At 49.4% G+C, this 14917-nt stretch overlaps 1 protein-coding gene and 8 non-coding genes across 11 annotated transcripts; 5 read left to right on the top strand and 4 right to left on the bottom strand.

Moving 5' to 3' along the window:
• Nucleotides 1-131: 131 nt before the first annotated feature.
• On the top strand, nt 132-204 carry n-TKctt27. The gene has a single exon. It is a non-coding gene; the product is annotated as a tRNA-Lys (tRNA).
• Nucleotides 205-701: 497 nt separating this feature from the next.
• n-TQctg6 lies at nt 702-773 on the top strand. Its single transcript has one exon. It is a non-coding gene; the product is annotated as a tRNA-Gln (tRNA).
• A 284-nt stretch (nt 774-1057) lies between these two features.
• On the bottom strand, nt 1058-1139 carry n-TLtag3. The gene has a single exon. It is a non-coding gene; the product is annotated as a tRNA-Leu (tRNA).
• A 186-nt stretch (nt 1140-1325) lies between these two features.
• On the bottom strand, nt 1326-6474 carry Hes7 (hes family bHLH transcription factor 7). 2 transcript variants are annotated; one of them, XM_006534556.4, is made up of 5 exons: nt 6287-6474; nt 5868-5936; nt 3775-3870; nt 3150-3237; nt 1326-2837 (listed from the first exon to the last, which is right to left on the bottom strand). In XM_006534556.4, the coding sequence occupies exons 3-5, from the start codon at nt 3868-3870 to the stop codon at nt 2386-2388; spliced, it is 636 nt and encodes a 211-aa protein (XP_006534619.1). In that variant the 5' UTR covers nt 5868-5936; nt 6287-6474; the 3' UTR covers nt 1326-2385. The 2 variants fall into 2 exon arrangements, with proteins under 2 accessions (XP_006534619.1, NP_149030.2); NM_033041.4 differs by lacking the exons at nt 5868-5936; nt 6287-6474 and adding an exon at nt 4865-4927 and having other exon boundaries at nt 2121-2837.
• Nucleotides 1812-1898, top strand: n-TRtct4. The gene is given in 2 exon segments: nt 1812-1848; nt 1863-1898. It is a non-coding gene; the product is annotated as a tRNA-Arg (tRNA).
• Nucleotides 2477-6014, top strand: 9130213A22Rik. Of its 2 annotated transcripts, XR_003949706.1 has the most exons (3): nt 2641-2840; nt 3796-4973; nt 5367-6014. It is a non-coding gene; the product is annotated as an RIKEN cDNA 9130213A22 gene (transcript). The 2 variants fall into 2 exon arrangements; XR_003949705.1 differs by lacking the exon at nt 5367-6014 and having other exon boundaries at nt 2477-2840; nt 3796-5326.
• A 41-nt stretch (nt 6475-6515) lies between the features above and the next one.
• n-TGgcc5 lies at nt 6516-6586 on the top strand. The gene has a single exon. It is a non-coding gene; the product is annotated as a tRNA-Gly (tRNA).
• A 7793-nt stretch (nt 6587-14379) lies between these two features.
• n-TScga3 lies at nt 14380-14461 on the bottom strand. The gene has a single exon. It is a non-coding gene; the product is annotated as a tRNA-Ser (tRNA).
• Nucleotides 14462-14841: 380 nt separating this feature from the next.
• On the bottom strand, nt 14842-14915 carry n-TTagt5. The gene has a single exon. It is a non-coding gene; the product is annotated as a tRNA-Thr (tRNA).
• Between the last annotated feature and the right edge of the window lie 2 nt (nt 14916-14917).

Raw genomic sequence — 14917 nt, 5'->3', positions numbered from 1 at the left:
GAGGCGTTAGCGACTAGGTTTCAGTAAGTCAGAGTCTCGGACAAAAACGAACTTCATCCTTTAAATACACACAAGAATACGTAGGTATCATAATAAATTCATTTAGGCAAAAGTGGAGAGCTTTGCTAAGAGCCCGGATAGCTCAGTCGGTAGAGCATCAGACTTTTAATCTGAGGGTCCAGGGTTCAAGTCCCTGTTCGGGCGCTTAGCTTTTTGTGGGAATCTGCACTTACAAACACTATTGTTAGGCTGTCTTGTTTGACAATAGCTCTATAATAACAAAGTAATTGCATTCTTTTTAAAAGGAAATGTAAATTGAACGTAAGTTCCGAACAATCAGAAGAGGGAACAGCATTACGTTAAAGTACTAGCTATACAAACGAGGAATACATCAAAGAGAGTAAAAAGAAAATGGGGAAGTTAATATTATTAATATTAATAATATACTTCATTTACTACAATATTTGAAAATCTTATTTTAACCCTAATTGGTGTTTTAAAATCCGCATTTTAACGAATTTTTAAATTATCTTCCTTAATTTTCATGTTTAGAAGAAAGCACTCATATTTCAGGTACTCAATAATCACATTTTAGTAGTTGGCTTCATGTGTTTGTTTTGGTTTGTTTGAATAAATGGAGTGATATGCAAAATGGGATATAGAATAATGTATATAATTTCTGAGAGCACTACAGAAGAGGGGGTTCCATGGTGTAATGGTTAGCACTCTGGACTCTGAATCCAGCGATCCGAGTTCAAATCTCGGTGGAACCTTAGCATTTTGCTAGTACATCAACATAATAAATATATTTGTTTGTAATTTTTCATGCTTAGTATGTCTGTTACAGATATTCTAGTATAATTTTTTAAATTACACTTATATACACCAAGATCTGCGCTGAATTAGTGTATAAGAATACTTATTTCAACAATGTTTGTCACGTCTTGTCTATGAATATGGAAGCAATCTTGGGTTTTGTTGACAAGCCAAAGTTCATAGCCAAGCAGTGGCTTGTTCTCATAAAACTAAAGAGGCCTTCAGGAGAAAAACTCTGGCCTGGCAGCGGTGGGATTCGAACCCACGCCTCCGAAGAGACTGGAGCCTAAATCCAGCGCCTTAGACCGCTCGGCCACGCTACCCGCATGGAAGCTGCTATTTCCCGTCGTCTTCCTAAGAGAGTAGAAGGAAGTCTTCTCAACGCTCACAGCCACGAACTGACCCGAATTTCTTTTGTTGCTGTATATTTCAAACCCGAAATGAGGACTCACCGAGGCGCTAAACGACATTGTAAAGAAGCGAAACAAATGGTCCCAAAGACACAGAGATTTACAACAAAACAAGTTTATTTAGTGAGATCAAATCTGGGAACCGAGCAAGTCTGAGCTTGGTAGCTTACGCAAGAAGCAGCCCGAGCTTTGCACTGCTGGGGAGCTCAAATTTCGTTAGTCTCCCTCTCTGTTTCTCGCACCTGCATCCACCCTTCCTGTCACCTAGCTCATGCGCTTTCCATACACTACATTTCATTCCGCTGACCTGAGGCTGTCACCTCTAGCTCCTATGACGCTCCGCCCCATCTCCTTGCACACGGACACACACACACTCTCTCTCTCTCACACACACACTCTCTCTCTCTCTCTCACTCACACTCTCTCTCTCTCTCTCTCTCTCTCTCTCTCTCTCTCTCTCTCTCTGTCTCTCTGTCTCTCTGTCTCTCTGTCTCTCTCTCTGTCTCTCTCTCTCTCCCTCCCACGCTACCCCTTTTTTTCCTATACTGGTGTCCGTAAGCCGGAAGGAGGCGCCGCCCGCCATGTGGCTCTGTGGCGCAATGGATAGCGCATTGGACTTCTAGTGACGAGAAAGCGATTCAAAGGTTGTGGGTTCGAATCCCACCAGAGTCGGTTTTATTACTCATTTTAATCTTTTCTTGGCTTTTAAAAAATTTAAAGACCCACAAATAAAGTTCAGCTCCAACCTCAGTCTGTCGCTCCGCTCTTTACTTACCTGTCTCCCCCAGGGCTTGGGCCGTGGAGAGCAGGCCTAAAGGTGGGAGAAGGGTATGGGCAAGTAGGCGTGGCGCCAATATAAAGGCAGGCCCCTGGCTAGGGGACACACCGGGATTTAATAACGATTTTATTCCATGCACTAGGGACTCGGGAAGGGACTGGGACTGGACTAGGGTAGAGAGAGTACAATGCTACACACAGGGAAGTGGGACAGGGAAAAGGGATGGGAAAATATATATTTATATAGATACTCTAATATAGACCACATCTCACCCGCGCGCTGAGCCCGCGCGCCCCGCTGCCCTCCTCGCCCGGATCCCTCTCCTGCCCTCTGACTGGAGTCTCTACACCACCCCCAATCCCCGCCCCAGCCCCCAAAAGCTCAGGGCCAAGGTCTCCAAAACGCGGGCGGTGGGAGTGACGGGGCCTTGGGCGCCCCGTCTTGTCTGTAAGGCGGTGGCGGTGGCGGCAGCAGTCCGGTGAGGGGCGCCGGCGCGCCCGAATCCCCGGCGCGAGAGGAGCAGTGGGATGGGGACCAAGCGAGGCGGGGACTAGGAGGGCCCTGGTGCACTGGGGGGCGCTGGTGCAGCGCGGGGCCAAGGATTGGTGAAGCGGGGTCCAGCGGTGGGCGCGGCGCTGGGAGCCCTGGATCTACGGCCTCGGGCCGGGGCGGTTTGGGGCGCCGGTAGCCGTGCAGCGCGGAGAAAAGCTGGGAGCGTGCGGCCGGGCTGGCGTCGTGCGCAAAGGCCGCCAAGCGAAGCAGGCACTCGCGGAAGCCGGACAAGTAGCAGCTGGCGAGCGCCTCGGCGTCCTGGCCTGGGGACCGGGGAACCCCTGGTGCGGCCGGCGGGAGGACAGGCGGGCAGGGCAGGGGCCCAACGGGGTTGAGGGAAGGGGCGGGGCGCAGAGATACCGAGGTCAGACGGGCGCACAGACAGAGACAGGAGGCCGGATGGACGTGCAGAGGAGGGCAATGAGGGAGACACAGAGACAGACACGCGCGGGTGTTATTAACCTCGCCATGGTGCACAGCTGGCCGCTCCCCCAAGTCCCAGGCCACCTCAGAGCCCGCCCCTCCCCCGGCCGGAGCCTTCCGGGCTCCCACCCTCCCAGCCTCCCTCCGCTGCCCCACCCCCCGCGCTGTACCCGGGGGCTCCACCCGGCTTCGCTCCCTCAAGTAGCCCACGGCGAACTCCAGTATCTCCGCTTTCTCCAGCTTCGGGTTCCGGAGGTTCTACAGACGGGGGGAGGGGCGCAGAGACAGAAAGGGGTGGGGAGAGAGGGGGAAAGTGGCTAGGGGAAGAAGGGAGGGGCGGATACGGGAGCTGCGGGTGCCCCCATGACTCGCGACCGAATGTGGAGATGGCCAAGAAAAGTTCCCGTCCCACCCCGAGATGAGCCTGTCCAACCTGAGGGAGTGGAACCAGTTCCCAATATGAGAGGTGTACGAAACAGCAACCCGGATGGTGAAAACCACCGCAGAACTGAAGCCCATTGATCAGGCGTGGGAGGTAGATAAGGAATTTTAGAAAACCCCAAGTGGGAAACTGACGCAGGCTGGAAGCTCAGTTTACCGAGCCAGACTGGAAACTTACAGACCAGCAAGGTGGAGAAGAGCAAGTTCTGAGAGCGAGAGGGGGTCTGGGATGGGATTTCAAGGAGCAGGCTTGGGTCCAGAGTCACCACTCCAGCTTATGTCCCCACCCCAGTAGAAAGCTCTGGGACACAGGTACAGAATGCTTAGGGGCCTGGGGCCAGCGGTGGAACTGACCTGGTCCCTGGTCCTCTCCAGGAGCAGCAGCCTCAGCTCTTCTAGGCTGCGGTTGATGCGGTCCCGGCGCCGCTTCTCCACCAACGGCTTCAGCATCTGTGACCAGCGGGAAAGGAAGAGCGGGCCGACCGGACCGAGACTCAGCGCCGCCGCGCAAGCGTCCGATCCTGCCGCTGGGAAAACCCCCCATGCGCCCCTTTCCCCTAATCCCAGGCTGCTTGGGTCTGGTCCATTCGTTTCCCTCTCACTCCCTGCTACTTCCCAGTCCCTTGGGTCGCTTTCCGTGGCTCGCCCACTTCTCCCTGCCCTTTCTGTGTTCAGCTTTCTCCTCTCTTCTCCCCTCTATGGCACTCTTCTTTTCTCTTTATATCTCTATCTTGTGTCGTCTCCCTCTCAGTGTATCACTGAAGAACTTTAGGGCCACTCTTTGCCCCCAGGCTAGTGAGCCGCGCGATAGAGACCTAAGGTGAAAGGCAGACACACAGTGCGACCACACCTCCTCTTCTCACTCAAACCCTTCACTCGTTCTCCTAATATCTCTCACCTGGCCTCGCACCTCCGGAACCAACGACTCAAAGGTCTTCTCTTTGAGTCAGATGTGGGTTCCCAGGCGCTTACAGACAGCGTCCATAGCCTTTCCTCTATTTTTGTTTCCACCCTCCTCCACCAGCTATGGCCTCTAGCTTATCTCATGTTATAGTATAGCTTCGTGGGGTTTTGTTTGTTTGTTTTATTTTGGTTTGGTTTTTGTTTGTTTGTTTGTTTGTTTTTTCGGTAGGGGTGCACTCTGTGGCCTCGAACTTGCGATAATCCACCTGCCCCAGCTTCCCGAGCCCTAGAATAGGCCACGATGCCCAAATTCTGGCACTTTCCTAGCCACAAGCCTTAGCCCACAATAATGCAAACCCCTAGACCTCCGCTTCCGCAGCCCGCGCAAGTTGGGCTCTGACCCTGCCCTCTTTATACTTTACAGGTTCTTTCGGTCTTTTCACTCTTGTGTCTCCATCCTCATTCCTAGCCCACAGAGTTAGAACCTTTAAGTCCTCTGGCCTGAACAGGGACCCTATTTCCCTCCCTTCCCACCTCTCACCTTGGGGCCGTCCCTATTCTCAGCTCGCTCCCGGGTGACCATTGCTCCTCCGGACCCTTCGGTGGACTCAGCGCGTGCTGCCTAGATCCTTATATCCCGCCGCTGCAGGGTAGGAGGGCTAGGGCCCGGCCCCGCCCCCTTCAGCCCCTAGATGCCCAGCTCAAGGACCCCGGCACGAGGCTCCCGGAAAGGCAGGGAGTGAAGGGGGAGGGGAAGGGGAGGAACTAGCCCCAAATGTGGGAAGTGAGGGGAGGAAGGGGCCACAGGCTGGTTTAAGGACCATAAAGCTGTATAATAAGGCGGGACCCAACTGGAGGGAGGAGATTATTAGGGGAAGAGAGTCTAAGTGAACTGGGAAGAAATCACTTAGGCATGAAATTTGGGGGTCTCCTAGACTAGTAGATTTCTTGGAGGTTCACTATAGCCCCACCAACCCTGAAATAAATGTTGGCATGCTTCTGCCTCCAGGCTGAATATTATAATCTTCTCCCAACCCCTAAAGGTGCAGAGCAGATCTACCGGATTCTACTGGCTGGCTGTGGGAAAAGACGGCGCCGTTGTATCTGTCTCTTCTACTCAATTCCCACAATAACTCCAGTACTTATCCCTGCAGACGTAGTAATAAGGAGAATCTGCCGCCAAACTGACTCTATAGATACTGTGACTTGAGTCCCCGGGAACAGATTTTCCTAAGGATGGCTGGACTAAGGGAGGACAAAGGAAACTTCTAGGGGGAAAAAAATCCTTGAAGTATACGTGAGTGAAGAAATCTTTCCATTCACTACCCTTGATCTTAGTTAGCCAAGAGGCCGAGAAGCGATACCTTTCCGTTTACAAGAACTTGGTTTAAAACTAAATTCAGGAGTACAGCTGGCAGGAAAACATAGAGTGCACCAGTTGGTGGGCGCTCTGGAGGCCTCTAGGGACTGTAGGGGAGCAGGGAGACGTGAGATTTGCTAAAGGGACAAGAAAGGTTTGGTTGCAAAATGGGATCTTCACCCACCTCAAACAAAGAGCATGACCTCTCAGAAGGATGGATATGTCAACACCTGGAGACTTCAGGGCGAAGTGCCTGAGAAGGTAAAATCGAAATTTAACACGACAAGAAGGCCTGGGGAAAGGACATAATAAAGACAGGGCTACAAACCGAGCCAGAAGATAGCTGTGGAGTCAGAGACAAAGTGGAACCCCTTCCCAGAGGCCCTCCACATCCTGAGAGGGTTTTCTGGCAAGAGGCTGCCTTGCCAAAGGCAGAGCAGGAGGGGCCCGGTACTTGAGAAAGGAGGCACCCATTTGGGGTTAGGGCCCTCAGTACATCCCACCTTCCCCTACTTCAGCCAAATGGAAGCACAGATGTGTGGTCCCAGCAGGCCCCACCGCCCCCCTCCTTGGGAACCAGGATTGGGGTTGAGTTTTTCTCACCTGCACGTGAGGCTCGGGGCCTGAGGCAGTTTGCACCCGGGTGTGGGGCCGCCCCTGGCCATATGGAATGACTTTATGGCCCGGTGGCCGGATCCAACGGAGAGAAAAAAATGGCCTGACGCTCCACCCACCTCAATGATTCTCTACAACCTTTTCCCACACCTAGAAGTAGGATTGGATCTGCCTCTGAGAAGTTCACATAGGCTTATTATGACCTCTCTCCTTGTCTGCATTGGTGGTTCAGTGGTAGAATTCTCGCCTGCCACGCGGGAGGCCCGGGTTCGATTCCCGGCCAATGCACAGTTCTAGCTTTTTTCTTTTTTTTTTTTTCCGTCTACCTCAACTAGGAAAAAGTTAAATTGACAGCACATCAAGCAAGTATTATTCTTGCGCTTTAACATTTTAACCAAAACTGATATGTAGTGTTTTGTTTCTGTGGCCGGCTTGGACGTTCCAAAATTATTCTCTGACTCCGCAGGTCCTCACAATCTACCCCTAACCCTCGGGAGTTCTGGCTGCCTCGACACACATCTTTGTCCACACTCCCTGAGGCGCAACCCTGAGAAAGGACACGGAGCTGGGATCACTGCCCAAGAGTTCTCTCCTTCCTCAGCAGGGGAGGGCCAGGTCTTCCAGGTCTTTCCCTCTTCCTCTCTCTCCCTTTCATTTTCTGTTCTCTGAAGCACCTTTTCCCCATATTCAGTCCTGGGCATTCCAGTTTTCCGGTTTTACTGGTCCCTGAGCACTTCCAGCGACTCCATCTCTCTGATAGTTTTTTCAGGTCTCTCGGAGACTTCTGCTGGGGTCTCTCCGGGTCTAGAGTGTACTTTCCGGCTTCTGAGTCTCACATCCTTCTGCTGCTCCCTCTCTGGGCCTCTCCGGGCTACCTCGTCGTCTTTCCTGGTCCCTGTCGCCTCCGGCAACCCTGCGCTCCCACGCTCGCACCCCCAGTTCCCTGCAGCTCCCTGGCCCGCCCCTTGCCGGCAGCTTTGATCCCGCACGCGCCGCGCCCGGGAAAGGCGGGACCCGGCACGGTCACCTGCTGGGGCCACTTGTGAGCGACCCGGGGGCCCTGACGCCCCGCGCTGGCTTTCCGCTCCCCTCCGGAGCGCTCCGCCACCTTCTGTGCCCCTCCTCCCTGCCTTCTCAGGCTCTCACAGTCTCAATTCCGGTTTAAGCCTTCTTCTCCTCTCTGGGCTGTCTCCTAAACGTTTCAGCCTGGTCTCGGAATGTGTCAGTAACAACTCTCCCTTCTCGGTTCCAAGCAGGGGCCATGGCCCTAGGAGAAAAGGAAACCGCATCTTGGCATCTCTGTGAGCCCAACTGGTACATTTGCCCACTCAGCCTAAATCTGTGTGTGCCTGCTTTGTGACCACTCTTGTTAGGCTTTCGGGTTACACCGGCTCAGAGCGCCCCTGAAACGTCCATTTTGACGGGGATGGTGGTGTGAAGACCGGAAACATCCAAGAAGGCAGAATAGGATAATTTCAAATGGTTGTAAGGATAAGTGCAAAGACGTGACAGTGAAGTACTAGTTCGGTCGAAGTAGTCAGAGGCAACTTCACGGTGGGGATAATATCTCCCCGGGGTCAGCCATGAGTCCAAGCAAAACGAACAAATCCTATAGAAAAGAGATCTGCTGGTGGTAGAGAAAGAGAACCCGGAACAGAGAATTTGGGGATGGCAGGTGTAAGATGAAATATAAGATAGATAGATAGATAGATAGATAGATAGATAGATAGATAGATAGATAGATAGATAGATAGATAGATAATGTCAGGCATAGCCTATTCCAAGCTTGGGGGTTAGTCTAAGTGCAGTGGAGAATTCAAGACCAGCCTTGGCTTGGCAACAAAGACTACTTTCAAGTTGGCATCCTAGTTTGAGCCATTGTTCTGTAAGAAAGAGTAGCAGTTAGAGAACCCCACTTTTCCCAACATCATACCCTCCATCTCCCGACCACTCGATGGAAAAGGGGTCTTCCCTGCTACTGAAGCTGATTCCCCACCCCCATCAGACATCAACTCACCCATCTCCAGCCCCACCCCAGCTCCTGGTTATCCCCACGGGCCTCAGAAGTGCTATAGGCAGGCCATTTGATGAGAAAGGCTCATTTTGAAAAGTGAAAAAACAAACCTACTGGTTTAAGAAAATAGGCTTTCCCAGTAGGCTGAAAGCTTTTAAGGGGCGGTGGGACGCAGGGGGTGGGGGGAGCAGAAGAACTTCAAGTGCAAGGCTGATTCACCATGATGCTAATGCAAATGAGGGACCCCCGAAAACAGTCTGGGGAAAGTTCCAACAAGGTGTTCATAGGGCCTATAGAACTCTGTAAATTGCACATACACACCAAGAAAAATATACAAAGTAGGTAGGCAGTCTGCTGAGAATATTGTGGAGGTCTACCAGGAGTTAGGTTGCTTTTCTGGCATTTCATGTCAGTGTGATGATAACTTACTGGCTATCAGTTATCATCACAGTCATCGTTGTACCCATTTCTGAGACAGGGTCTTGCTTTTCTTGCTGTTTTACCTCACTGATAGTTTGTCAGAATTATTTTCCATTAGTATTGAGGGTTGAACCCAGAGTTTCCCCCTCTATTGGTCAACTTCTATTTTTATTTTTATTTTTTGAGACAGGGTTTATCTGTGTACTCCTGGCTGTCCTGGAACTTGCCCTATAGACCAGACTGGCCTCAAACTCAGACAGCTGCCTGACTCTACCTTCCGGAGTGTACCACGGAAGTGGCCCAGAGCCAATTTTTAAAAGATAGAAATCATTACATTCTTTGCTTTGTTCTAAATATTACTTATTATGCCTAGTTTTTTTTTTCTTTTACATTTTATGTACATTAGGCAGTGGCAGCACACACTTTTAATCCCAGGACTTGGAAGGCAGAGGCAGGAGCATCTCTGAGTTCTGGGACAGCCAGTGTTACAAAGAGAAACCCTGTCTTGAAAAATAAAAAATAGAAATAAACACTATGTGCTTCTCAGGCCCTCCAGCCTAAGGTTACCCTTCAGGGAGACCAGCTGAATGAACTGGGTGATTGGACTCCAGCTCCTTGCCCTGACAGATGTGAAGATGTGGCTGTGTGTGGTACCTTTGTTTGAGGGTATGAGTAGGATTTCTCTGAAGGTCACAAGCCTCCGTCCAGAGAGGACATGCTATGGCTATATACTAACAGTACAGGCATATACAGGCATCTATGTCTCCCTACGCTTGCTCTATGGTGGGCCGCACTGAAGTTCGGAGGAGGGCAGCACATGGCCACATGTAGGCCTCTAGGGATGCAGAAGGTGAAAGGAAGACTAGGAGCAGCTGGTGGTCCTCTTAACTTCCCCTAGCCTGCAGGGCAGCTCCCCAGGCCTGGCTTTCAAGCTCCTTCTTCTTCTCCTTTAGTTCTTCAAAGGGAAAGTGGTCTCCTTAGGATGCCCTAGGTCCTGAATCGGGGATGTTCCTAGACAGCTGTTTCTGTATCCTTAGAAAGCAAGAACACTCAATCTCTCAGTCAAAACAGCAAAGCAGGGGAGCGTTCTGGGCTCATAAAGTAACTGTGGCCTAACTTCTCGGTCTTTTGTTCTATGATTCAAAACTAAACTGGGGGAATCTCAGATAAAATAGAAAGGAACACTTTTTTCTTTTCTTTTTTTATTGCTTTCTTCCTCTTCCTCCCTCCTTTCTCTCCTTGTTGTTGTTTGTTTTGAGGACGGGTCTCCACTGGAAAGCACTTACAAACTTTAAAGACCACAGCTACAAAAGTTGAATGCTGCCTGCCACAGTACATAGTTAGCCGACCTGCTCTGTTCCAGGCCCCACAGAGACAGCTCTGAACAAAAGGCTTCTGCTTTTGTGGGGACACAGTCCATATGCATTACATAAACTCTTATTTGGCAGTCAGTAGGTATGATGGAGAAAAGACAGAGAAAGGGAGCAGAGGGTAAGAACTGTGATTCTGCAAAGCCTCACTCTAGAAGAATGGGGTGTCTGGATGCGGTGATGCCTAGAGTCCTAGCACTTGAGAGGCAGAGGCTGCAAAATCAGGAAATCAAGATCTTCTCCACTACATGAGGAGTTTGAGGCCAGCCTGAGCTACATGAGACCATGCCTCCAGAGGGGTGGGAGGAGAGAGAGAGAGAGAGAGAGAGAGAGAAAGAGAGAGAGAGAGAGAGAGAGAGAATGATTTTTGTTCTGTACTCTCAGCTATTTATGTTGGCTAGAAATGTTCAGCTTGTATTTTATCCAATGAACTATTGAACTACACACTCTGTTACACAATCATTTATTTAGAGTTGGTTGCGATGCACACACCTCAGGAGGAAGAGGCAGGCAGAGCTCTACGATTTACATAGCCTAGTTTACAAAGGGGAGATCCAGAATAGCCAGACCTACAATAGAAAGACTAAGTCAGCCCAATGTGGTGGCACTCGGGAGGCAGAGGCAAGAGGATTTCTGTGAATTCAAGGCCAACCTGGTCTACATAATAAGTTTCCAAGACAGCAAAGCCCTGTCTCAAGAAGGACAAACAAAAACATTAATAATGATTAGTTTTATTTGTTTATTTATTTGAATCAAGGTCGCGTGAAGCCTCTAATGACTTTGAACTTGTGTCCTTCTTGACTCCACCTCGCAAGTAACTGCATTTAAAAACTTGCACCTTCACCCAGTTTCATGAAGTCATGGGTCTCGAAGCCCTTTGCACATGTTAGGCAAGCACTCTAGCAAATTAGCCACATCCCCAGCCCTGAAATCATGTTACCCTCAGCTAGCCTAGACAGTGGTAGCTCAGTTGGGTACACTCACAGCTCACACAGTCTTTTTGTTACTTATCAGCTGGCTATTCCTTGACTGCTTTCTTCCTTTTTGGCACACCAAAGCAATCCAAAATTAACTGATAACTTCATCCCCAGCTCTGAATCATCCTTTTACCCAAAGAGCATTCCTTGGTTCACGTTAGCAGAGAATGGCATTTCTTGGCTGATGGCTAGAGGGTTGTGTGTGTGTGTGTGTGTGTGTGTGTGTGTATGTGTGTGTGTTTTATGTGTTTTGTTTTATGTTCTGATGCCTACCAGCGTGTCTTTGCTTTAAGGGAGATGGTGTCTGGTAGGTAGAGGGTATGAGGGAGGAACTGGGGGGGCTGCATTGTCAGAGACCCCTTTGTGGTTAGACATCCCTGAAGATGAAGTTAGATTGTTCCTACGACATCAGGAACTGAGCCAAAAGAGCCTTCAGACACACAGATGCTTTGATGAAGGCTTTGCATCCTCAAAAGCTTGATGTCACTAGAATATCACGTGCCTCGTGGTTTTGACACACACACACACCTTTTTGTGAGGTTCATGGAGGAATTGGTTCATTATTATTTGAGAGGGGAGAAAGGGGTCACTTTCTTCTATGATTATGCCACTCATGTCGTGAATATTTATACAATATGTACTCGCCTCATGAATATTCGTAATTTTTTCTTTGAAATCCACTACACTGACCCCCTTGGGGCTGTTCCATGCAGAGTCCCCATAACATAAAGAGCTATAAAACTGTGTATGTGAGAATTCATTTCTATTTGCACATACAGTACAAATAGTACAGTTCCAAAAAAAATGAGTTTCTATTGACACCACCCACTGAACTCATGGAATCAGATTCATGCTTTTTTTTTTTTCCCCCTGGATCTGGAGATTGGACCCCAGGGCTTTTTCCCAAGAGGCAAGAACTACTCTACTGGCTGTAGCCTGAGCCCTTGGTGCTGTGTTTTCAGAAAGCTGATTAGAATTGTACTGTGTTTGAAACCAACTCTCACTATGGCACCCAAGCTGGTCTCAACCTGGATGGAAGAGTAGAGATGTGAGCCAGCCTCCACCCCTTCCTCCTCGGTTTATATATTAGAAGTATCCCTCTCTGTTGGTGAGGGAAAGGACGGGAAGCTCATGTGTGCAATCCCAACACTTTGGAGGCTAAGGTAGAAAGATCATTGTGATTCAAAGGCTAACCTGGACTACATAGTGAGTATAATGAATTTGAGGCCATCCTGAGCTACTGTGTTTCAACCTTCCCTTCTTCCCTCCCACAAAAAGGGTAGACTGGAAGAGAACTGGAGTCACAAGAGTGGCAGTTAGTGAGGAGGGGCATCATTTAGAGAGTCTCCAGCACGCACAAAGTCCTGGGCTAATCCCTGGCACCCCAAGAGACTGGACATCAGGGAGTAATTTTGGAGACCCTGCAATGATCCAAGTGAGAGACAAGCCTGGATTATGATGTAATAGTAAAGTCAGTCACGCTGTTACATTTCTAAAATGCTAAACCTTGCTTATAGGAAAAAGAAATTGCTGACGGATCAATATGGATTGTTAGGGAAAGCTTGTGATCCCTAGTATACAGCCCAGTGGAGACAGAAAGTGGCCAGCAATATATAATAAACATTCAGGAACAGTTCCAGAGCTGGAGAAGGAAACGTGAGGCAATGTAAGGGATCGTCTGGCTTTTAAAGTCACTAGACTAGCGATGTCTCAGCAGAAAGCACAGGTAAAGAAGAAAGACCAGGAAGAATGAGCCTGGCGACCCCTCTAACGGGGGGGGGGGGGGGGGGGGCGGTCCAGATGAAGCTGTGAATGAGCTGCTAACAGGCAAAAGGACTATCAGGAGGGTGCTGTAGGCTGGAAGGCAAATGAAGAGGCTATTTCTCAGGGCAAGCATCTGACTACTAGTCATTTAGCAGTGTGATGGCTATTTGCTAACCTTAACAAAGGAAGCGAGGCTGGAGGGGGTTCAGAGGGGTAGAGGAAGGCAGGGACAGTGATGTCTTCCTGCGATACAGAAAAACAAGTAACGGAATGTTGACTGAAGAGGAGTCCGGGGTCCAGGCAGCATCTTCCTCTGTGTACCAGCCTTTTCTCCAGTTGGCTTCCGACAACACTATATTCTGAGTAATTGGGAAAGAACAGAGGCCAATTTAGCTCATCACTCTGGAAGCTGGGAAGCCTGAGATCATGGCACCAGCATATCTGGTGAGAGCTTTCTTGTTGCATCAGAATTTGGAAGAGGGAATCATGGGGCGGCAGAATAAGCAAGCTTATTGGGAGTTGCTTCTTATAGAGATATCGTCATCATGAGAGATCCACTCATGTGACATCCTCTAGCTCAAATAATGTCCCAAAGTCCCTACCTCCCATCAGTTTCCATATCTGGGGATTAAGTTGCCTTACACATAAGAGTTCTAAGAACACACAGCAGATATTTTTGTTGTTCTGAATGAAATCACTACTTCTGGACGCTGATGGGAGCAATACAGTAGAAAGGAAAACTTGGATGATATGGAAAGCAGAGAAATGTGGGCCTGAGAGGTGGAAAATCTAGATATGGGAGGTTGGGGGGTGGCCATAGTTCCCTGGGAGTGCTCTTCTGCAGTAATCAGAGAAAGGAAGAGTGGTGGTGATAAGCTACTTGAGTTGTGGAGTCTGGGGGAAACCATTTTCCCACTGAAGCTGAAAATAGAGCCTCAGCCCCACACAAAGAGCTGTAGGCAACTAAAAGCAGGGAGGGAGAGAGGTGATCCGCCCGCACCAGGAAAGACTGGACTGTTTTGCCAGTGCCAAGCACTCAGCCCTGAAAATACACATACAGGTAGCGTTATACAGACTTTATATTTGGTAATATATGTGTATATATATACATATACTTAACATGCATGCAATAACAATTGGGGGTGGGTGGAAGGCCATGAATTTGAAGGAGAGCTGGGAGGAGTGTTTGGGAAGTTTTGAAGGGAGGAAGTGGAAGTGAGAAATGTAATCAAATCACAAATCTCAAAAATAAGAAATGGTAGCGGCCAAGGTGAATGGATGACTCGTGGTTTCGGGTTATACAGTCGGAAAGTAGCGAAAAGGGATGAGCGATTCCGAGTGGAGCCCGTAATCTTCGTGAACGGAGTTAGGAATTGAAATCGAAGCGTCTTTTACAAGTTCACAGTAAGTCGTACCGAGGCGCTACCGAAACGGTCCCGGGTGACAGAATCCCAGTGGGAGCTTCTTTAAAGAAAGAACTGGAAAATAAAATAAACTACTTTCCGCTAATCGGGACAGCAATACCAAAACTACTAGCGCTGTGAGCAGGATTCGAACCTGCGCGGGGAGACCCCATTGGATTTCGAGTCCAACGCCTTAACCACTCGGCCATCACAGCCGCGTGCGGCCCTTGGCCTGTGGAGCTATAGCTGGCCATCAAGGCCCTCGACCCCTGCGGATTTCACCGTTCCTTTTTTTTTTTTTTTTTTTTTAAAAGCGTGCGCTACACCTAGAGTGCCAGGTCGAGGCCTTTTCTTGAGCAGCAACGTCTTCCCGTGGCTCTCTTCTCAAGGAGCCACAGTGAAACCCTAATATAAAACTAGTACATTCCGTATGACAGTCTTTCCTAGGTTTGAGCAGCAGGGTCTTAAGAATCAGAGGTTTGCCTCTGTATACTCTTAAAAGTGCATAGGAAAACTGGCATTAAGAGTATATTTAGGCAAGGCGGCAGCTAGATGTCAATAATCCAGCAATAATATATCACTTCCCACATAAACCAGGCACCGCTGGGATTCGAACCCAGGATCTCCTGTTTACTAGACAGGCGCTTTAACCAGCTAAGCCACGGCGCCAA

This window comes from Mus musculus, chromosome 11, assembly GCF_000001635.26.
Source record: "Mus musculus strain C57BL/6J chromosome 11, GRCm38.p6 C57BL/6J".
In the NCBI taxonomy this organism is placed as follows: Eukaryota; Metazoa; Chordata; class Mammalia; order Rodentia; family Muridae; genus Mus; species Mus musculus.
Note: the sequence above shows the minus strand (reverse complement) of the source record. Positions and strands in the feature narration are given on the sequence as shown.